This window comes from Borostomias antarcticus (genome assembly GCF_949987555.1).
Source record: "Borostomias antarcticus genome assembly, chromosome: 25".
Classification (NCBI taxonomy): domain Eukaryota; kingdom Metazoa; phylum Chordata; class Actinopteri; order Stomiiformes; family Stomiidae; genus Borostomias; species Borostomias antarcticus.
The window spans coordinates 3,545,057-3,564,160 of NC_140258.1; the positions used below are offsets into that span (position 1 = coordinate 3,545,057).

The window sequence follows — 19,104 nt, forward strand, 5'->3', positions numbered from 1 at the left end:
GATTACTCTGATCCGGATACAAACTTTTCAGGATTACCAAATCTGGATTACCTGTGGTCTAAATGGGACTATATATCACAATGTAGGCTACTAGCTATGTAAAGAACAACAGGTAGAATAGCCTGGGGTCACTCCAATATTCTTTATTTGAACAGAAAATAGGATTGAACAGAACAGCAAACAAACAATATAAACATCCCCTTCCATAGTCCATTTCATGGAAACAGTTAATCTGAGACCTACAACAAATAAATAAAAACATACGTTACTCATAAATACATTGTAGATATTTCAAACAAGTTTCAAATAAAGATGTATTGATTTGAACTGAATAAAAAAAAAGACAAAAATGTCCAATACTTACCAAAATTAATTACTCTGTTCTTCTAATGAGTTCTTCTTCATCAACATATGCTTCATCTGCTGTGAAGAGACCAGCTTGTCTAAGCTTGGCTTCTAGGAGGCGGATCTCAAGTCTGGTCTTGGTTTGCTGCAGTCTGGTAAGAGTCAGTTGTTCCTCTGGCAGCTGAATCTGTACTTCTGCCCTTTCAGTCTCTCTTTGCAGAAGTGCCTTATACTCGTCATCTGTTTTTGGGTGCTTCGAGCCTCTCTCCAGGTGTCCCGTGGCAACTGCTGGCTCTACCAGTGAGGATCCACCTTCTTCCTCAATGACAGGGCTGAGATTCAGAATAAATGTGTCTGAAGAAGCTGGCTCACTTTCCTCTGTCATCACAGGCTCACCATCCCCTACAACACCTTGAATCCCAAGCAGAGCTTCCGACTTCTCACCTCCAATAATATCAAGGACTATAACAGTGTAATCGCCCCTCTTAAAGGTATAATATGTAATATGTGGATTAAATTTTTTTTTTTCAAAAATAATACATCCATAGGGCTTTGCGAAGGCTGCAGAGTAAAATTATTGCTTTTCCATTAAAAAAATATTTTTGTCTGAAATTATTACATTATGAAATTTTGACGGCCCGACAATGACACTCTGTTGATATCATACCAGCCAATAGTATTGCAGCGTTGGTACGGCGCACTGGGTTGCCATGTACAATTCTAGCGTCATCACTGTGAGATTAGCAGTAGCCAGCTAACGTTATACTTCCATGAATTAGCATCATTATCATGTTGGTTAGTGTGTGTGCGACTATAAAACGGCAGCTTTTCCGTCCACTTCCGCTCACTCTTTTCAGCTAAACGTTTGGTAAAATGGCAGTTTCGTCATCCTGCTTCTCCGCCTGAGCCCCGGCGAATCGTGCGATACGAATCTCAAAAGCTCAGTGACCGAAGAAGGAGCAAAAGTCGGATAGATATCGGGCCAGCCTTTGCTCATTGGATGGAGTTTATGGAGTTTCATGGGATGAAGTCGCATGGTGACATGGCTACTTTTCTACTAGACCGGTAAGCTAGCTAACTAGCCATCGTTATCTTTCTTGGAATCTGCATAGCCAGACCTAACGTTATCTCCACACTACAGCATCTAACGTAACTTATTACATGGCACTCTGAAATACTTGATTGTGATTACTGATTAGTGTAACGTTATGTTCCTCTTGGAGTGAAGATCTTATCACAGTATGACTGAAACAGTGCATTCTCTGGTATTTTAGCAACCAATACGTTGTTTTGTTGAGGTTCTTATCTTTAGACACTAGATGGGGGAAATAATCCACATATTACATATTATACCTTTAACTACTTGAGAGTGGAACCACAGAAAGTGTGCAACATAATACTTGCTTGTATTGTCCAGCACAACATCTCGACCAAGCGCAAAGTCCCTCTCTGTGATGACGTTCATGATGCACCTGAGCCCGTTGGAGACCCTGACCAACCTCCAGCGCTCTGTCAGAATGAGGGACTGACTGGATGTGCAATAAGGGATGCAATTGCTAGGCACTATTTTTGATTAGTTCATGACTGATGATTGTGTTAGTGGGATTAATGTACAGTGATCAGTGACAGAATTAAATATATTATTTGAGTTCAATATTGACAGCTGTTTGGGGGATTATTTTATGGGGCCAAAATATTTTTACTTTGCTGTACTGAAAGGCTGCTACATAGCCTCTATCTACTTCATGTACTTATTCACTACTGTTGAACCAATCAAGTGAACATTATGAATAAATGTATGTATTGTAAAATGCATGATACAAATGTTGTATTATTTAACCAATTTAAAAGTTTTATTACATTTTGTTCCTGATATCCACCCTGAATCCACCCTTCTGCTGGGATCAGTTTAATCCTGATTTTTTGGATCTAAGTTATCCCAATCCTACTAAAATGTTTTGAACAACGCATACTGAAGGTTTGATCCAGATCAAAACCAGGATTGGATTACGTAATCCAATCCGATTTCAGAATCCTTTTTTTCTTTTGAACAACCCATTTTCAAGATTTTATCCAATCCAATCAGATTACTTTTGAACAGCCAGGCCCTGGTGGAAGCGGGTGGCACTTGAAGCAAGGTAGAAATGGTTTTATATTGGACATTCAACACATTCACATTCGGCATTATGTGCCTTTGTTAGGCGCCGAGGTAAAAGTACAGTCATAACCAGGAACCTGAGTTTTTCTCGTCACATTATTTATTTATTTAATAAAAACAAAAATGTCTTGTTGTTTATGATACCATTAAGACTGTTTCATTGTTTTGTTTGTGTATGTGAAATACAAAAACAGACTCAGAGACACACAAACACATTTTCATATATGGGTGTTCCCTTTTCCTTCTCATCTCCCCTCTTATCTGGTTATGTCAACGTCAGTGTCCTTTTATTTCTACAGCACCATTCATACAAATCAATGTAGCGCACAGTGCTTTAGATAAAAAGAGATGGATAAAAACATAAATCATATAAACATGGTGATAACAGATTTAAAAGAAACAAAGTAAAAGAAAAAAAAAAGTAAAAGATAGTGTAAAATAGAACAACAACTATACAAAGAGTACAAATTAAGAACACTAAGATATTAAAACAAGTAAAGCTATGTGGTAAAAGCCATGTTAAAAAGGTATGTTTTAAGATCTCACTTAAAAGTGAAAGGGAGCACAGGAGAGTGCACACTGACCAGCCAATTGTATACCGCAGAGTGGGGGAATGTTCATTCATCACCTCATCTGCATGGCGGAACTACGCCCAGGACTGGTGAGCCCTCGAGCACAAATAGCTCTTCGTAGGGTGCAGCAGCACACCGACAGGATCCTTATCTCTGACTTCGAGGAGAACCCAGTAACAACTGTCATGAGTGTGTACTCTCCCACCAACGCAGCACCAGTTGAGGAAGTGGAGAAGTTCTACGAGGACCTAAGCACAGTGATCCACCATGTGCCGGCTCACAACTTCCTGATAATCCTGGGGGACTTCAATGCGAGGCTCAGACCAGAAGATGCACCCTTCACATACCACAACAACACCAATCGCAACAGAGAACATGGAACAGGAAATGGAGGATGTCCATCCTCAACTCAGAGACGTACAGTACGTTTGACTCTGTAGGCTCCAACCACCATGTGGTCTCTGTGAGGCTGCGTCTGAGCCTGAGGGTCCCCAAGAACATCCCGAGGCCCCGGCCCAACTGGGAGGCCTTCGCAAGAAGCCCCGACCTCCAGGCCAGCTACACGGTGGAGGTGAGAAGCCGCTTACAACTGCAGGCCGAAGAGGAAAAAGCCTCAGACAAAATATGGGCAGTTTCTCGCTGCTAAAGAGGAGGCAACAAGGAGGTGGGTGGAGACTCAGAGCCTCCCCCAGATCCAAGCACCTGGAATCATGAGGGCGCGGGCACGGAAGGAAGAGGCGCGTAGAAGATATGAGGAAGAGGGGACCACAGAGAGTCGGGAGTCGGGAGTCGTTGAACGAGGCCAAACAGCAGCTGTTCAATGCCTACGACAGGATCAAAGGGGAGGAGATGATGGAGAAGGTGAGGAAGGTGGAGGCGGTGCATGACGAACGACAGTACAAGGAGTCATGGAAGGTCATAAACAAGATGAGTGGGCGCAAGAGGTCGAGGGAGGGACAACTAGCAGGCTGCAGCCCAGAGGAGAGAGTGGCCTCCTGGTTCACCCACTTCTGGGATCTCCTAGGCACACACTTGACAGTGGAAGGAGGAAGAAATACCTGCAGTCCTCACAAATCTTGTGATTGACAATGGCCCCTGATGAAAATGGATGAAACTGCCCGTTATTAAGAAATGGTAACACTGTGTAAGCTGGCTCTAATCATCCATACCTACGTCTGTCAGCAGGATTACCCAAAAACTAGCACAGGCCAATTTGGAACCATTTCAATTTTGACATGCACAGAGCCACAAAATGCATTCAGGGGCGGAGGTCTGTGTTCTCTGAGCACCATTTCTAGTTTCTGTGATATTCCCGACTCCAGTAATACATAGAAATACTGTACAGCTACTCATATTGTGGGATGTAACTATAAACTAAATAGTAACCAAAATAATGTGCTTTTCTCCATATTTCCTAAAGGTGGTCTCAGACAGAATCATGGCGTGCACGCTACAATGTCCATATTAACTGTACCTGTCAGCTATGCCGATAGGCTAACGTTTCATTAAATCAACAATAGCCTACTGTCTTCCGTGTAAATGTTTGTTTAATACTCATTGTTTTACCATTTTAATTCAGTTTAAATAAAGGTAGACTACTGAAGGAAGGAGAGGTGTGTGAGGGAAAAGGGGAGGAAGCTTTGACAATTAAGTGGTGTCATATTTGCCAGAAACAAGATGATTTGGAGATATTGGTGCATTTTGAAGTAAGGTCTAAAACAATGGCTAAGAGTTAGTAACTGTTAAACAAGTTAATATAATTATTCTTATCATCGCTGTGTTCAAAACTTGAACCAATCCTATCTTTGAGCTGCTGGTACAGTATGTGCTGGTGTGTACATCGTAGTATGGACAAGACATTATTTACACGTTGTTCCACAGTTAAAATAATCATCAAAGATAGGGCTGTAACGATGATGAATTTTGCTTAACGATTAATTGTCCGAAAAATAATTGTGATTATTACAATAATTGTCAGAGTTGTTGACCGGGGGGGGGGGGGGGGGGGGTCTTGCCAATCTGGCACCCTAGGCGGCCGCCTACTTCGCCCATGCCATGGGCCGGCCCTGGCACTGATGCTCATGTCCGCATGATTTCAGTGAGACAGTTGCAATAGAGGCCTGCAATGTCCATTGTGACTAAAAATGGTTGCGTCTCGTTGAATCTGTGATAAATGCAATTAATTGGACATGATCTGGGAAGGCACACACCTACTGCGCTGTATGTAAAGTAGTAATAACCCACAGTTGACAGTCTGTGTGAGAGCCAAAACCAAGCCATGAAGTCAAGGAAATTGTCCGTAGACCTCCAAGACATCTAGGAAAGGTAAAAAAAAATCAGCAGCATTGATGGTCCCGAAGAACACAATGACCATCATTCTTAAATGGAACAAGCCTGGAACCACCACCGTTACTAGAGCTGGCTGTCTGAGTAATCAGGGGAGAAGGGCCTTGGTCACAGAGGTGAGCAAAAACCTGATGGTCACTCTGACAGAGCTCCACCATTCCTCTGTGGAGATGGGAGAACCTTCCAGAAAGATAACCATCTCAGCAGCACTCCACCAATCAGGCCTTTATGGTAGTCGCCAGACGGAAGCCTCTCCTCAGTAAAGGGCAAATGACAGCCTGCTTGGAGGTTTGCCAAAATGTACGAAGGTGCCTCATTAAAGTACTGAGTAAAGGGTGTGAATACCTATGTACATGTGATATTTCAGTTTTTATTTTTAATACATATGAAAACAAATTATATGAAAAAAAAAATCACTTTGTCATCATGGGGTATTGTGTGTAGATCAATGCAAAGAAAAATTTAATCAATTTTGGAATAAGGCTGTAACATAACAAAATGTGGAAAACGTGAAGGTGTGTGAGTACTTTCCAGATGCACTGCATGTTAGTAGACACCTTTACAAACACATTGATGAAGACATTTCTTGGTTAGGAATTTGTTCCCAGATTGTTTGCAATATTTTCTGACTATAAGAGACTTACAGTAATTGCATTTAACATACAGTAGGTAGTCAGCTGTAATACTCACCAGAACTCACCTAGCCTAACAATAAGTGCTAGGAGGAAAGGTCAGGGTAGTACTTCTTGAAGAGGTCAGCCACCACTGTGGGGACAGAAAACAGGCGTAACCTGATTGTTCGGCTGCAGGGGCCATAGAGGGTGTAACCAATCGCCTCGAGGCAGCATTGCGAAATGGTCGGGGGGCGGGTGGGGGGCTTGACTATAGCCTGAAGGTAGGAAGGAGCTATTCCTTTCACTGCACTGTAGGCCAGCACCAAAGACTTATACTGTATACTGTTAAGGTTGGATGGTGGAGGCTGGACCCAAAATGCAGGCGGCAGGCAGCGCAGGTTCCAAAAGGGGGGTTTATTCAGAAAAAGCGGGCAAAAGTAAGAACAGGAACAACGGTTGAGCAACACACTAACAAAGACAATGAACAGACAGAGAACAAAGCTGGGAGAACAATCAAGGAACAACGTACAGGTGTGCAACCAGACATAACGAGACAGGTGCATCACCCAGACAAGGACATGGAGGGATTCCAATAAGACACCAACACAAGGACAGAGGAACTAGGACACAAGGGAACAGGGAACGAGGCTGGGACTGGGAATGTGACTGGGCAGTAAACAAGGGAACTAGAGGGGGCGGAGGGCCAGGAGTGGAGAGGGACTGGAGTGACGTGGGACTAGTGAGGGACAGGTGTCTAGTGCTGGGGCTGGGAGGACACAAACCAACATAGAAGACAAGACAACGAACACAAGACCAAACACACAAGGAGGCAGAACAAAACCTGGTGACAAAGTGATCAGAGTGTACAAAGGTCTCTGGGGGGTAATGCAGGGGCAGTCACTGGGACGGGAGGTGCTCAGGGTCCAGGAGGGTCCAGGGGGCACAGGAGCTGAGGATCAGCAATCCAGGCCGGGAACAGGGGGTGAGCAGAGCGAACCAGGGGTCTGGGGCAGGGGCGAGTGTCTGGACCGGGAGCAGGGGGCGAGCAGGGCGAAACAGGGGTCCTGGGGCAGGGGTCTGGACCGGGAGCAAGGAGCGAGCAGAGTGGACCAGGGGCCCGGGGCAGGGGTGAACCAGGGGTCTGGGGCAGGGGCGAGGGTCCAGACTGGGAGCAGGGGGCGAGCCGGGGCGGACCTGGCCTGAACCATAACATATACAAGCTGCTACAGGGAGTCTGTGGTCAGAACAGAGAAGGGAAATTGTGTAGGAGAACTTGGGGCAGTTGAACACAAGCAGAGCTGCATCTTTCTGGACAAGCTCCAGAGATCTGATGGCCGACGCCGCGGCACCAGCAAGGAGGGAGTGTGCTGTAACATCAGTGAGGAAGGGGAGAATTCTACTTATGTTGTAGAGCAGGAATCTGCGTGCGAAAAGCAGTGGTATGAGAATAAGTTCTAGGCATGAGGAAACGGTCACGGTCAAACACCGCGGGACGATCGGTCTGCTACTGATTATGCTCCTCTGCCTGACCAGAGTGTCATGTCGAGGGTGGGAGAGATTGTCCATGATGACCAGCAGTTTGGACAACATTGGTTTTCTACTGCATAGCATTCACCAACCTACTACTCACTGAGGTCACCCTCTGGGTTAGCTTGTTTTATCCTCTCAGCCCTCCCCCCTCTGGTAGTTATTTTTGGGCGTGTGTGTGTGTGGGGGGGGGGGGTTATGTGTTTCTGGCTCCTTGTGTCAGAAGCAGTCAGGAGCACTGTTTGCTTGGTGTATTTCCAACTTTACATGCACTTGGAGTGTCAATTTCATTACTAGAACCGTGATGGTCAGTTGGTATTTCAATTTTATAGGATAAATATTCCTTCTTTCGCTCTATTTTTCTTTCTATCCATGTTGATCAGGAACTGATTGGGACATTTTAAACTTATCTCTCCCATTCTTTCATCTCAACCAATTATCTATCCATCTATCATCAACGTCTTCAACAATAACCTTTGCTTCAGCCAAGGTATGAGGAAAAGGTCTAGGCATGAGGAAACGGTCACGCTCTCTGTCGAACACCGTGGGAAGATCAGTCTGCAACTGATGGCGACCCTCTACCTGACCAGAGTGTCGTGTCGGGCTGGGAGACATTCTCCATGATGGCCAGCAGTTTGGACAGCACTACTCTCCCTGAGTCCAGGCTGACCCCAGGACCACCTCTGGATCAATTTGTCCATCCTCTTGATGGTGGCTGCTTTGATTCATAAATTATGGCACTCACTACAACAGAATGGTAGATCATGCTCAGCATGGTTCTACATACATCAAAGGACCTAAGCCTCCTCAGGAAGTAAAGTCGGTTCTGTCTCTTCTTGTGTATGGTGTATGGTGTTTCTGGCTCATTCCAGCTTGTTGTCCAGGTGCACTTTACTCTAAATACTTGCACGACTGGACCACGTCAACATCAACCCCCTGGATGGAAACGGGAGACATTGGAGCCTTCTTCCTTTTGAAGTCCACCACCATCTCCTTGTTTTTTCCTACATTGAGCTGCAAGTGATTAGTGTGCACCACTCAACAAGTCCTCCATTAGGCCTCTGTATTCCACCTCCTGCCCTCCTCCAGGGGCGGTGCATGCACTTGGCATACAACGCAATAGCCTAGGGCGCCGAGGCACTAGGGGTATCTCCGCTAGCACCCCCCCCCTCCCGACAATCGGAATCGTCCGCTAGCACCCCCCCCCCCCTAGGCATTTTGCCTAGGGCGGCCAATCACCTTACATATCCAGCAATAGCAGAATCTACTTCTGCAGAATGCATGTCTCCAAGTTGTATCTGAAGTCCAATGTGTGAACAAGAAGAGAGAAAGGACAGTGCTTCGTGTGATGCTGACCACTCTGTTAGGAGGATTATGCAAAAACTACCAGACAGATTGTCACAAAAACTCTATGGAAAGGTGTAGAGGCAAAGAAGATTCTGTCAGACCCAGCCCCTGTGTTGAACTCTGAGTATGAGTTGCTGAAGTCTGGTAAGAGGTATAGGGTTCCGTCATGTAGGCTGAACAAGTTTTCATTCATTCCCGTTTCGATTGATCTATTGAACAAGCGCTCATCTGAGGATGGACAGAATAGGAGGCGCTGAACTAATGCGACTAAATTAATGTGATGAACTATGCACTTGGGTCACTTTATGTATATAGGGTAATAGGGAACTATGCACTGTACTCGTGTCACGTTTCATGTCTTGTATGCTATTCTTGTTTTTTTGTAATGCAGTACTGCCTCTACCTCTAATAAGCATTTCTCCCTAGGGAGACAAATAAACTTGAACCTTGAACCTTGAGCATGGGCCAACTTAGAACCCATTAAATATTTAGGCGGATTGATTCATGGGGCGAGTCCATAAGCCTTATCTTGATTTGTTTGTTAGCAGGATTACACAAAAACTACCTGACCAATTTTCATGAAACTCAGTGGAGGGGTGTAGCATGGGCCAAGGGGAAGCGGATCCGAATCCCAGGGTGGGTGCACGAGCTGCCCAAATACAGCTGGCCATTCACTTTAATTCATTTTTTAGACCAGGTTTACACTAAGACTACCACACTGATTTTATGAAACTTGGTGGAGGGGGGAAGCATAGGTCAAATAACAACCCATTAAATTCTGGAGCAGATATGAAATGCATTCATGGGCGGAGGTCTGTGCTCTCTGAGCACCATTTCTTGTTTGAAATATTTTTCTAGTACATATAAAGTTCTATAAGAAGAGCTCTGTGGGAAAATCAAAAGGCAGCATTGCCTCATTTTATTTTTTATTTTTTACAGTTACCCAAACGGTGTAGTCTTGGTTACCTCCTCTGCCAGCATGGTATAAGAACCCTTCGTGATGAAGGGTGTCAGAAACATTCTTGTTTTCCTTTGACTGGATAACAGCAACTACCACACCACTTTCTTTCCTCTCCCCAGAGAGACTTGATCTGCAACAAAGGAGATAAAGTTTAAAATACATACTATTTCACATCTAGGCAACATAACAATACATTAGTATTTGTCATAACTGTCATAACTGTCAATTGTCAAGAGCATGCGTTTGTTATTCTGTGTGTCTTTATTAAAGGTGCTTTGTTCGATTTACTGCACTTTTTGTAAAAAAAAAAAAAAAAAAATCCAATATATGCAATACATAGGTCCAGGGGAGTCATAACTATCTGTACAGAAAATATAGCCAACGGTGTCGTGCCTGTGGAGCAAATTTCTTTTTATTATGAGCGAAGCCGGCCCGGCGCTGAGCCCCACCCCCTGAATGGCACCTTATGGAGAGAAAACACCCACTTGTTTATATCTGATACGCTGCATCTGATACGCTGTTCTATAATGTAGTGTTATCAATCACAATAGGAATAGTATAGTTTTGGCATGTATAGGTTTTGCATGTGTACTCTGTTTTATGTCTTTGTCAGATTTTGGGCAATTTGCGAGGCTTTTGAGCAATTTTCTGGGGAACCTGCAATGCATGTAAATAACAAAATGTTATGAAACCATTGTTAAGGTATTACAAAAACAATATGTTCTATGCCACTATTATAGGCTAATAGGAGTAGTTGTTAATGATACCTTCACAAGAGTATTCAAGGTGCCTGCAGAGCGGTCTTGGGTCACAGTCAACTGTTGATGATCCCTGTTTTCTTCCACTTTGGTGATGGTATTTTGGTTGGAGGGCCAAAATATATTTTTCTGGTTGGTGTGGTGTCTCAGACCTTTTGGTCTGCTGTCCCTCTGGGTTGTTTTTTGGACTTGCAGGGTAAAAAAATTCCCCCAATTCATTGTCAAAAGGGGGAACTGAAATGACCAGATCTCGACATGGGAAGGTCACAGCGACATGGGGTTTGGACTGGCATAGAGCTCTCGACCTAACGAGTGCAGCAATACCAAACATGTCCTGCTCACACGCACACACAGAGCCACGAAATGCAGGGGTGAGGGTCCAGGGGTGAGGGTCCAGGGGCAGGGAAGAGTGTCCAGGGGTGAGGGTCCAGGGGCAGGGAAGAGTGTCCAGGGGTGAGGGTCCAGGGGAGAGTGTCCAGGGGTGAGGGTCCAGGGGAGAGTGTCCAGGGGTGAGGGTCCAAGAGCAGGGGTGAGGGTCCAGGGGCAGAGGGTGATTGTCCAGGGGTGAGGGTCCAGGGGCAGGGGTGATTGTCCAGGGGTGAGTGTGCAAGGGAGAGTGTCCAGGGGTGGTGGTCCAAGGGCAGCGGTGAGTGTCCAGGAGTACGTTTTTAATGTCTCATGTAAAGCACCTTGAATTGCCTTGTTGCTGAAATGTGCTATACAAATAAACTTGACTTACCTTGCCTTGCCTAAGTGTCCTGGGGCAGGGGTGAGGGTATAGGGGCAGGATGGAGTGGTCCGGGTCAGGAGCAGGGGGTGAGCAGGGCGAAGAGAAGCAGGTCGTAACAGAGAAGCTTTTTGGTTGTATCACTGTTGTATTACTGTAGTATGCCCGTTTTGGCTATGAGCCCTTGTAAAACACGTTTTACCACTTCTGAGGAGTCCTTTGCCATGAGAACACAACAAACATGTGATCAAAGACTGTCAAAGCAGCCAACATGCATTACACTGCATTACATTACAGTCTTTTAGCTGACGCTTTTATCGAAAGCAACTTCAATAATTGCATTTAACTACTTGCCAGAACTCACAAGTGCATCTCCTTTCTGAAACATGGGACTTATAATCTAGTGCTGAAGGCAAAGTGCAAGAATAGCAATCAAAAGCAAAAATACAATAGGTGCTTAAGAGGGAGGATCGTTGTAGTAATTCTTGAAGAGATGAGTTTTGAGCCTGCGGCGAAAGATGGGCAGCGACTCTGCTGTCCTGACGTCAGTGGGCAGTTCATTCCACCACTGCGGGGTCAGGACAGAGAAGAGCCATGACCGTGTTGATCGACCGCAAGGTCACCTCGGAGTGACGGGGCAGCCAGTCACCCTGAGGTAGCAGAGCATAGCGGCCGGGAGGGGGTATAGGGTTTGACCATGGCCTGGATGTAAGAGGGAGCTGTTCCTTTCACTGCCCTGTAGGCCAGTACCAGAGTTTTAAACCGGATGCAGGCTGCTACAGGGAGCCAGTGTAGGGAGCAGAGAAGGGGAGTTGTGTGGGACAACTTGGGGTGATTGATCACCAGGTGAACAGCAGCTTTCTGGACAAGTTCCAGGGGTTTAATGGCTGACGCCAGGGCTGTGCTGTTTTTTATAATTATGATTGTATTCACTCCCTAAGGCACAAAATGCTGAATATGAGGTTGAATGTCCAATAATGAAACCAACTTTACCTTCTGGCACTTGAAAGTTTTATATTAATTTTTAAGCATAATACTATCATGTTTATTTCCTTTCACAGATATATATCACGGGTTCATAGTCGATTTGGTTTGGACTTTGGATGCGACTTTGGACGCATCAACGAATAACAAGAGAGGAGCACAGTAGGACTACAGTGTGAAAGTCATGCCTGGAATGCTTTTCTTGTCATCCCTGTCTCTCACATGGTGATGCAAATTCTAGGGAATAGCATCTCTGAAGTCCACGAACATGTCCAAATGACGGACCGGCTTGTTTATCACAGTTTGTTTGAAAATCGATTTCAATTGAAGGTTTATCAATATTGATACTTTGACGTCACCTTGATTTAAAGAGGGTGTCCGTGTACATTCCCGTATAAATTATACTGCGCTCAAATACTCAAACTTAGCTCGGTTTATTAGATTTGCTAAAATTGTATAGCTCTACTTTCAATTCGTTTTCGGATGTGATGAAAATTATTTCCGAACTAACTAAAGTTTCAAACAGGACTCTATAGGTCAACCACGAGGTCCTTCACCTCATAACAAAGAAAATGGCTGCGCGCATGAGATGGAGTCTACAACAGTTAATACGGTCACAAAATACAATACACCTTAGGTTTGATTTTCCACTATGACTAACTATGATCCATTGATGTTTAATGGTTACATTTTAGCATGCATGTAATAAAATAGTCCGTTTGAAACTGGAAATTAGATAGCGAGCTATTTAGCATGTTGGTCTAGGGAACTGCGACACCACCAGCAGCTAGCTCGCTTATTTGTAATTACAAATCTGCAAGATAACGCTGATGATTTAGTCAGCTAGCTAACGCCACAGTCATGGCATGATATTGTTGAGCAGATTAAATTGTACTAGTGAGTAACATATAACACGTGGTTTGCCAGCACGCTACTCCCTCCTAGATAATTATAAGTAACTTAGCTATCTAGCTACGTCGCAGAGGACGCCATGGTGGGATGATTGAGTTAGACAAACAGGATTTCAATTAGACAATTGCTAACTTTACCCTAGAAAATAGCTAGTCGTCCTTATAACTATCTTTGAATGCCACTTGACAGGGACAGAGTAAATTGGTAGCTAGCTAAATTACCTGGTAGAAAACGCCGCAGAGGACAGCCCGTCCTTCCTCTTAGCAATTACGCAAAAAAGTATCAATCACATGCGTTTGCTCGTCTCTGAAATCAATTACTTTTTTTTTCAAGGTTTCCAACTAAGACGATAAATCAGTGCCACTCACAATTCACAGGCCAGAGCTTCAGAAATGCTCAGGTTCCGCCTGCGTCAGGGACTTGGCCGAGACAATTCTCAGGTGAGAAAGCATACAGTATGCATAAACATTCTAGAGGTATACTTTTACGTTTTGGGGGAGAATTAAAGACACCAGTAGTTCATTAGTATGCACTAATAAGTCTGTTCCGTTGTTTTAGTGCGCCATCTGTCCATTCAGACACAGGACACTCCAAACCCCAGAAGCTTGAAGTTCCTTCCTAATAAACCTGTTTTAGGGACGGGGACCCTGGACTTTCCCACTGCAAGCACTGCAGACTGCTCCTCCTTAGCCAGGTAAATACATAGATATAATATACATTATTACACTTATTCTGTGGGTTGATAAGGCCACAACTCCAATTACATTAGAAGAGACCTGTCTGTTAGAGCTTGAATCCATGTTGTTTGTGTGTGTGCAGTTCAGTGAAGGTTTTGGATGCAGTAAATGTGCTTGGGTTTCTTGGAGTAGAATATCATGGAACGTTTTGAGGAATGTCTTGAGTTATGTTTATGCTATAGTAGGCACTTACTAGTAGGTAATTACAGTATAGTGTATGCTACTCTCCACTGTGAATGTCTGAGAACAACTTGTTGCTGAACACTTTTTTTATGACTTACGACAGTTTTGGTTTCCCACAGGGATCTCTTTGAAATTGAAGGAGTAAAAAGTGTGTTCTTTGGCCCTGACTTCATCACAGTCACCAAGGTATCAAATGAAAGAATAGGCTCTGTGCACCAGCTCCACTACTTCCTGAAACTCACCTGGCATCTTTATTTCCTGTCCTATATGATTGGATTAAGTGATTAATCAGGTGTGCGGGAGACCCAGCGCACACCTGATTAATCACTTAATCCAATCATATTGGACAGGAAATAAAGATGCCAAGTCACTTTCAGGAAGTAGTGGAGCTGGTGCACAGAGCCTATTGATAGTCCACTTTTACCTTTGTCTTTGTAATCAGATTCATGTGGTGATTTATACATTTAAATAATTAAAAACATGTTTTATTGTCTTTAGGCAGATGATGATGTGGAATGGACAGACATCAAGCATCATGCTGAGGGGGCCATTACCAAGTTCTTTGATAGTGGAGCCCCTATAACCACAGGGGTAACCCATCATGAGAGCAGTGAGTATGAACATCCTCCTCCTGCTTATGGAAGCTCTCGTAATGAATCTACAGTTAGGTCCATAAATATTTGGACATTGACACAATTTTCATCATATTGACTCTGTACATCACCACAATGGATTTGAAATGAAGCATTCAATATGTGCTTCAAGTGCAGACTTTCAGCTTTAATTTGAGGGTATTTACATCCAAATCAAGTGAACGTTGTAGGAATTACAAATGGTAAATGGTAAACAACACATTTTATATGTGGTACCCCCCTTTTTAAAGGAGTAGTAAAGGGAAAAATCATGTTTGGCCCTGTTTTAAGGTTACTTATTATCATATACAATGGTTCAGATCAAAAAGTTGACAAAACTAGCACTTTTGAGAAAGTCTGATAATTGCTCTACCACCGTTTTGATCATACAATGGATGTGGGTGGGCACCTTGAAAAATCATTCAAAAAACATGTTAAACTCTCAATTTCAAAGACAAGAAACTGACCGAGGTGTTAGTTGGCATTCTGACATATAATTCACCATAAAGTAAGATTCTAGTTCATCTGGAAAGGCTTTTTAAAATATTTAGCATAGAACTATTTAGTCGCAGCACATACGTGTGTAAACTTCCGCAATCTAGGTAACCTAGCAACATAAACAATAACAATAGCTACCGTAAGTAGTTCCGCTTCCTGAATCCCCTCTGCGGATTGATCTACACATCTACAACGGTCGCGTCAATACAAGTCAATGGATTTCATAAAATGATCTATAAAACCCTACAGGATTCATACTTTGCGGCAGATTTGATGTCAGAAAACCAATTACCCCCTCGGTGAGCTTCTTGTCTTTGAAATCGAGAGTTTAACATGTTTTTGAATGATTTTTCACAGTGCCCACCCACATCCATTGTATGACCTAAATGGTGGTAGAGCAATTATCAATTTTCTCAAAAGTGCTAGTTTTGTCAATGTTTTGATCTGAACCATTGTATATGGTCATAAGTAATCTTAAAACAGGGCTAAACATGATGTTTCCCTTTACTACTCCTTTAAGGGACCTAAAGTAATTGGACAAACTAACATTATCAAAAATCTAATTGTCCTTTTTAATATTTGGTTGCAAATCCTTTGCAGTCAATGACAGCCTGAAGTCTGGAACCCATAGACATCGACAAATGCCAGGTTTCATCCCTGGTGATGCTCTGCCAGGCCTCTATTGCAACTGTCTTCAGTTACTGTTTGTTCTTTGGGCGGTTTCCCTTCAGTTTTGTCTTCAGCAGGTGAAATGCATGCTCAGTTGGATTCAGGTCAGGTGATTGACTTGGCCATTGCAGAACATTCCATTCTTGGCCTTGAAAAACTATTTTGTTGCTTTCGTTGTATGCTTCAGGTCATTGTCCATCTGCACTGTTATGTGCCGTCCAATGGGTTCTGAAGCATTTGGCTGAATATGAGCAGATACTATTGCCCGAAACAGCTCAGAATTCATCCTGCTGCTTTTGTCAGCATTCACATCATCAATGAATGCAAACAAACCAGTTTCATTGGCAGCCATACATGCCGCACCATAACACTACCACCATCATGCTTCACTGATGAGGTGGTATGCTTTGGATCATGAGCAGTTCCTTTTCTTCTCCATATTATTCTCTTCCCATCATTCTGGTACAAGTTGATATTTGTCTCATCTGTCCATATGATGTTGTTTCCAGAACTGTACAGGCTTTTTTAGATGTGTTTTGGCAAATTCTAATTTGGTCTTCCTGTTTTTTGAGGCTCACTAATGGTTTAAATCTTGTGGTGAACCCTCTGTATTTACTCTGGTTAAGTTGCTGCTTGTTGACTTTGACACAGATACGCCTTCCTCCTGGGGAGTGCTCTTGATCTGGCCAGCTGTTGTGAAGGGGTCTTTCTTCACCAGGGAAATAATTATTCTGTCATCTACCACAGTTTTTTTCCGTGGTCTTCCGGGTCTTTTGGTGTTGCAGAGCTCACCAGCGCATTCTTTCTTTTTAAGAATGTACCAAACAGTTTGGCCATGCCTAATGTTTTTGCATTCTCTCTGGTGGGTTTGTTTTGTCAGTAGACAAACATACTCCTGGAGCTTGATCGATCGCCTTGTTGAGAGGGGTCAGGGAAGAATTTTTACAGCTCACTTATCTGGCCCCCACCATTGTAGTGGTGTACAGAGCCAAAATGGCTGAAAACTGTGTCAATGTCCAAATATTTATGGTCTGAACTCTACACTATATTGTCAACTTGATCCAAATCATGTTATTTATTTGTACTTAAAGCCAAATTCTATTTTATTTGTCACATATGATCTGCAGTGAAATGTAGTTGTGAATTAGGGGCATTGCTTATAATACATAACGTTTATGACATGACGTACGACATGATTGTCTATATCATGTTATTTCTATCCCAGGTCACTCAGAAGATGATGATGAAGTTGTTTCCATTATAAAGGAGCTTCTAGATACTAGGATCAGGTAAAATACATAGTTGATTAGTCATTTAATAAGCCCTCAGGCTGAATAAGATACATTGACATTATCACTTTGTCACGGTCAACCAGTCTGAACTTTTCCGATGTCATATGAGTATGATTTATGTGCATTCTCTTTGGCCTTATGACTCTGTAATCTGAGGGAGTACAGTAATACACAAGTACAGAGATAGAAAGTTTCTCTCTGACTAGGGCAAACTAATTCAGATACATTATGTACAATTTTACTAGCAATATCAAGAAAACTTTGTTCATCATTGGTACCAGAGGAATGTGCATAAAGGAGAAGAGGTTGTCATGTTTTGGTCCCCCCAGAAGATAAACCAGAACACAGAGTACCTCATAACAGGCACCTTTATCAGGGGCAGACAAGAGACAGTACCGGCGGCGGACATAACTCATTCCTACAGTAACTACAATAGGTATAGGCAAAAGCAATATTTGAAAGCAGGCATAAGAAATGTGTCATATTTAATGAATGAAGCAACCATAAGCTATAACATTTATTTATCTTCCACATCCTCTTTTACACACACTTTTCCCTGGCAGACCCACAGTGCAGGAGGACGGAGGTGATGTGATCTTTAAGGGCTTTGTGGACGGCACTGTGAAGCTGAAGCTGGTGGGCTCCTGTACCGGCTGCCCCAGCTCAACTGTGACCCTGAAGAACGGGATCCAGAACATGCTGCAGTTCTACGTCCCAGAGGTGGACAACGTGGAGCAGGTGAGAGACTGAGATCCCGACTGGATCTTCAAGCCATCTGTCACTTATGTACACACACGCACACACACACACGCGCACACACACACGCACACACACACACACACACACACACACACACACACACACACACACACACACACAGGTGATACACCCATGTGACACTGTAGCCTTTCAAACCAGAATGAAGGTGGAATAATGAGTCTTTTTTAACTGTGTTTCTAGGTGGAAGATGAAGTAGACGAAATCAATGCAAAGGTGTTTTCAGAGTTGGAGCGCAAATTACAAGACTAATGACCCCTGCCCTCTTGTCACATGCATTACTGTTGATACATGTGCTAGTGACAATCGTTTACTGTCACGCAAACCTGGTAAACCCTGTTCTACTGCTTCCTCTGCTAGAGTGTAATGTTCTAAGAAAATAATATTCACCTTCACATCTACTGTACTGATGTTCTTCAGTAGGCAGATTTTGTGTCTCTTATTTACATTGTATGACAATACTGTTTGGAACTGTTAAGAAAGAAGGCTACTTGTGAACACTGTTGGTTTTCCAGTGGAAGTATAATGCCAACACTGATGATGGCTGTTGTATTTATTTCTTTGCAAAATGAAAAAAAGATGTTTATAGTATTTTCTTATGGCAGGAATATTGTTGGCCAAGAATGACCAATTGTTTAATAAAGTATCCCACCGTTTAGCTGCTGAACTGCCCCTTGATTTAAGAAATATTCACCTGCATATATTTTTGTGAATGCATTATAGTGGAAACTAGGCAATATGTTTTTATTTCATCTTACCTATATGCCCACAGTTATTATATGGACTCAAATGGGCATTAAAATTAGCTACAGTATTTGCATGGACACCATACAGTGTACTGTGATACACAGCTATTCACTTTTCTGCATTGCACAGTTCACCCTGCACTCTCATATCTTGTGGTTTTGTTCTAATCGTGGAATAAACGTGTTTAAATGCTGTATGAATTAATAATTCCTTTAATAAAAAGGTTGAGTTGATTTTCGGATATGCATTTCCTTTACATCACATACCGTGTCTTAAATGACGGAGATTGAGTATGCGATTAGGTTTCTATACGATCAA

General features: G+C 43.2%; 1 protein-coding gene across 2 annotated transcripts; it reads left to right on the forward strand.

Moving 5' to 3' along the window:
• The first annotated feature begins 12,806 nt into the window (after nt 1–12,806).
• Nucleotides 12,807–18,989, forward strand: LOC311325859 (NFU1 iron-sulfur cluster scaffold homolog, mitochondrial). Of its 2 annotated transcripts, none has more exons than XM_084458658.1 (8): nt 12,807–12,976; nt 13,585–13,691; nt 13,810–13,945; nt 14,291–14,357; nt 14,670–14,781; nt 17,196–17,259; nt 17,826–18,000; nt 18,223–18,989. In XM_084458658.1, the coding sequence occupies exons 1-8, from the start codon at nt 12,912–12,914 to the stop codon at nt 18,289–18,291; spliced, it is 795 nt and encodes a 264-aa protein (XP_084314784.1). In that variant the 5' UTR covers nt 12,807–12,911; the 3' UTR covers nt 18,292–18,989. The 2 variants fall into 2 exon arrangements, with proteins under 2 accessions (XP_084314784.1, XP_084314785.1); XM_084458659.1 differs by having other exon boundaries at nt 13,888–13,945.
• The last annotated feature ends 115 nt before the right edge of the window (nt 18,990–19,104 follow it).

Coding starts and splice junctions, on each gene's coding strand:
- LOC311325859 (XM_084458658.1), top strand. CDS start 12,912: ATGGCTGCGCGCATGAGATGGAGTCTACAACAGTTAATACGGTCACAA. Junction 14,782..17,195: donor GGTAACCCATCATGAGAGCA/GTGAGTATGAAC, acceptor TTTCTATCCCAG/GTCACTCAGAAGATGATGAT. Junction 17,260..17,825: donor CTTCTAGATACTAGGATCAG/GTAAAATACATA, acceptor TTTCCCTGGCAG/ACCCACAGTGCAGGAGGACG.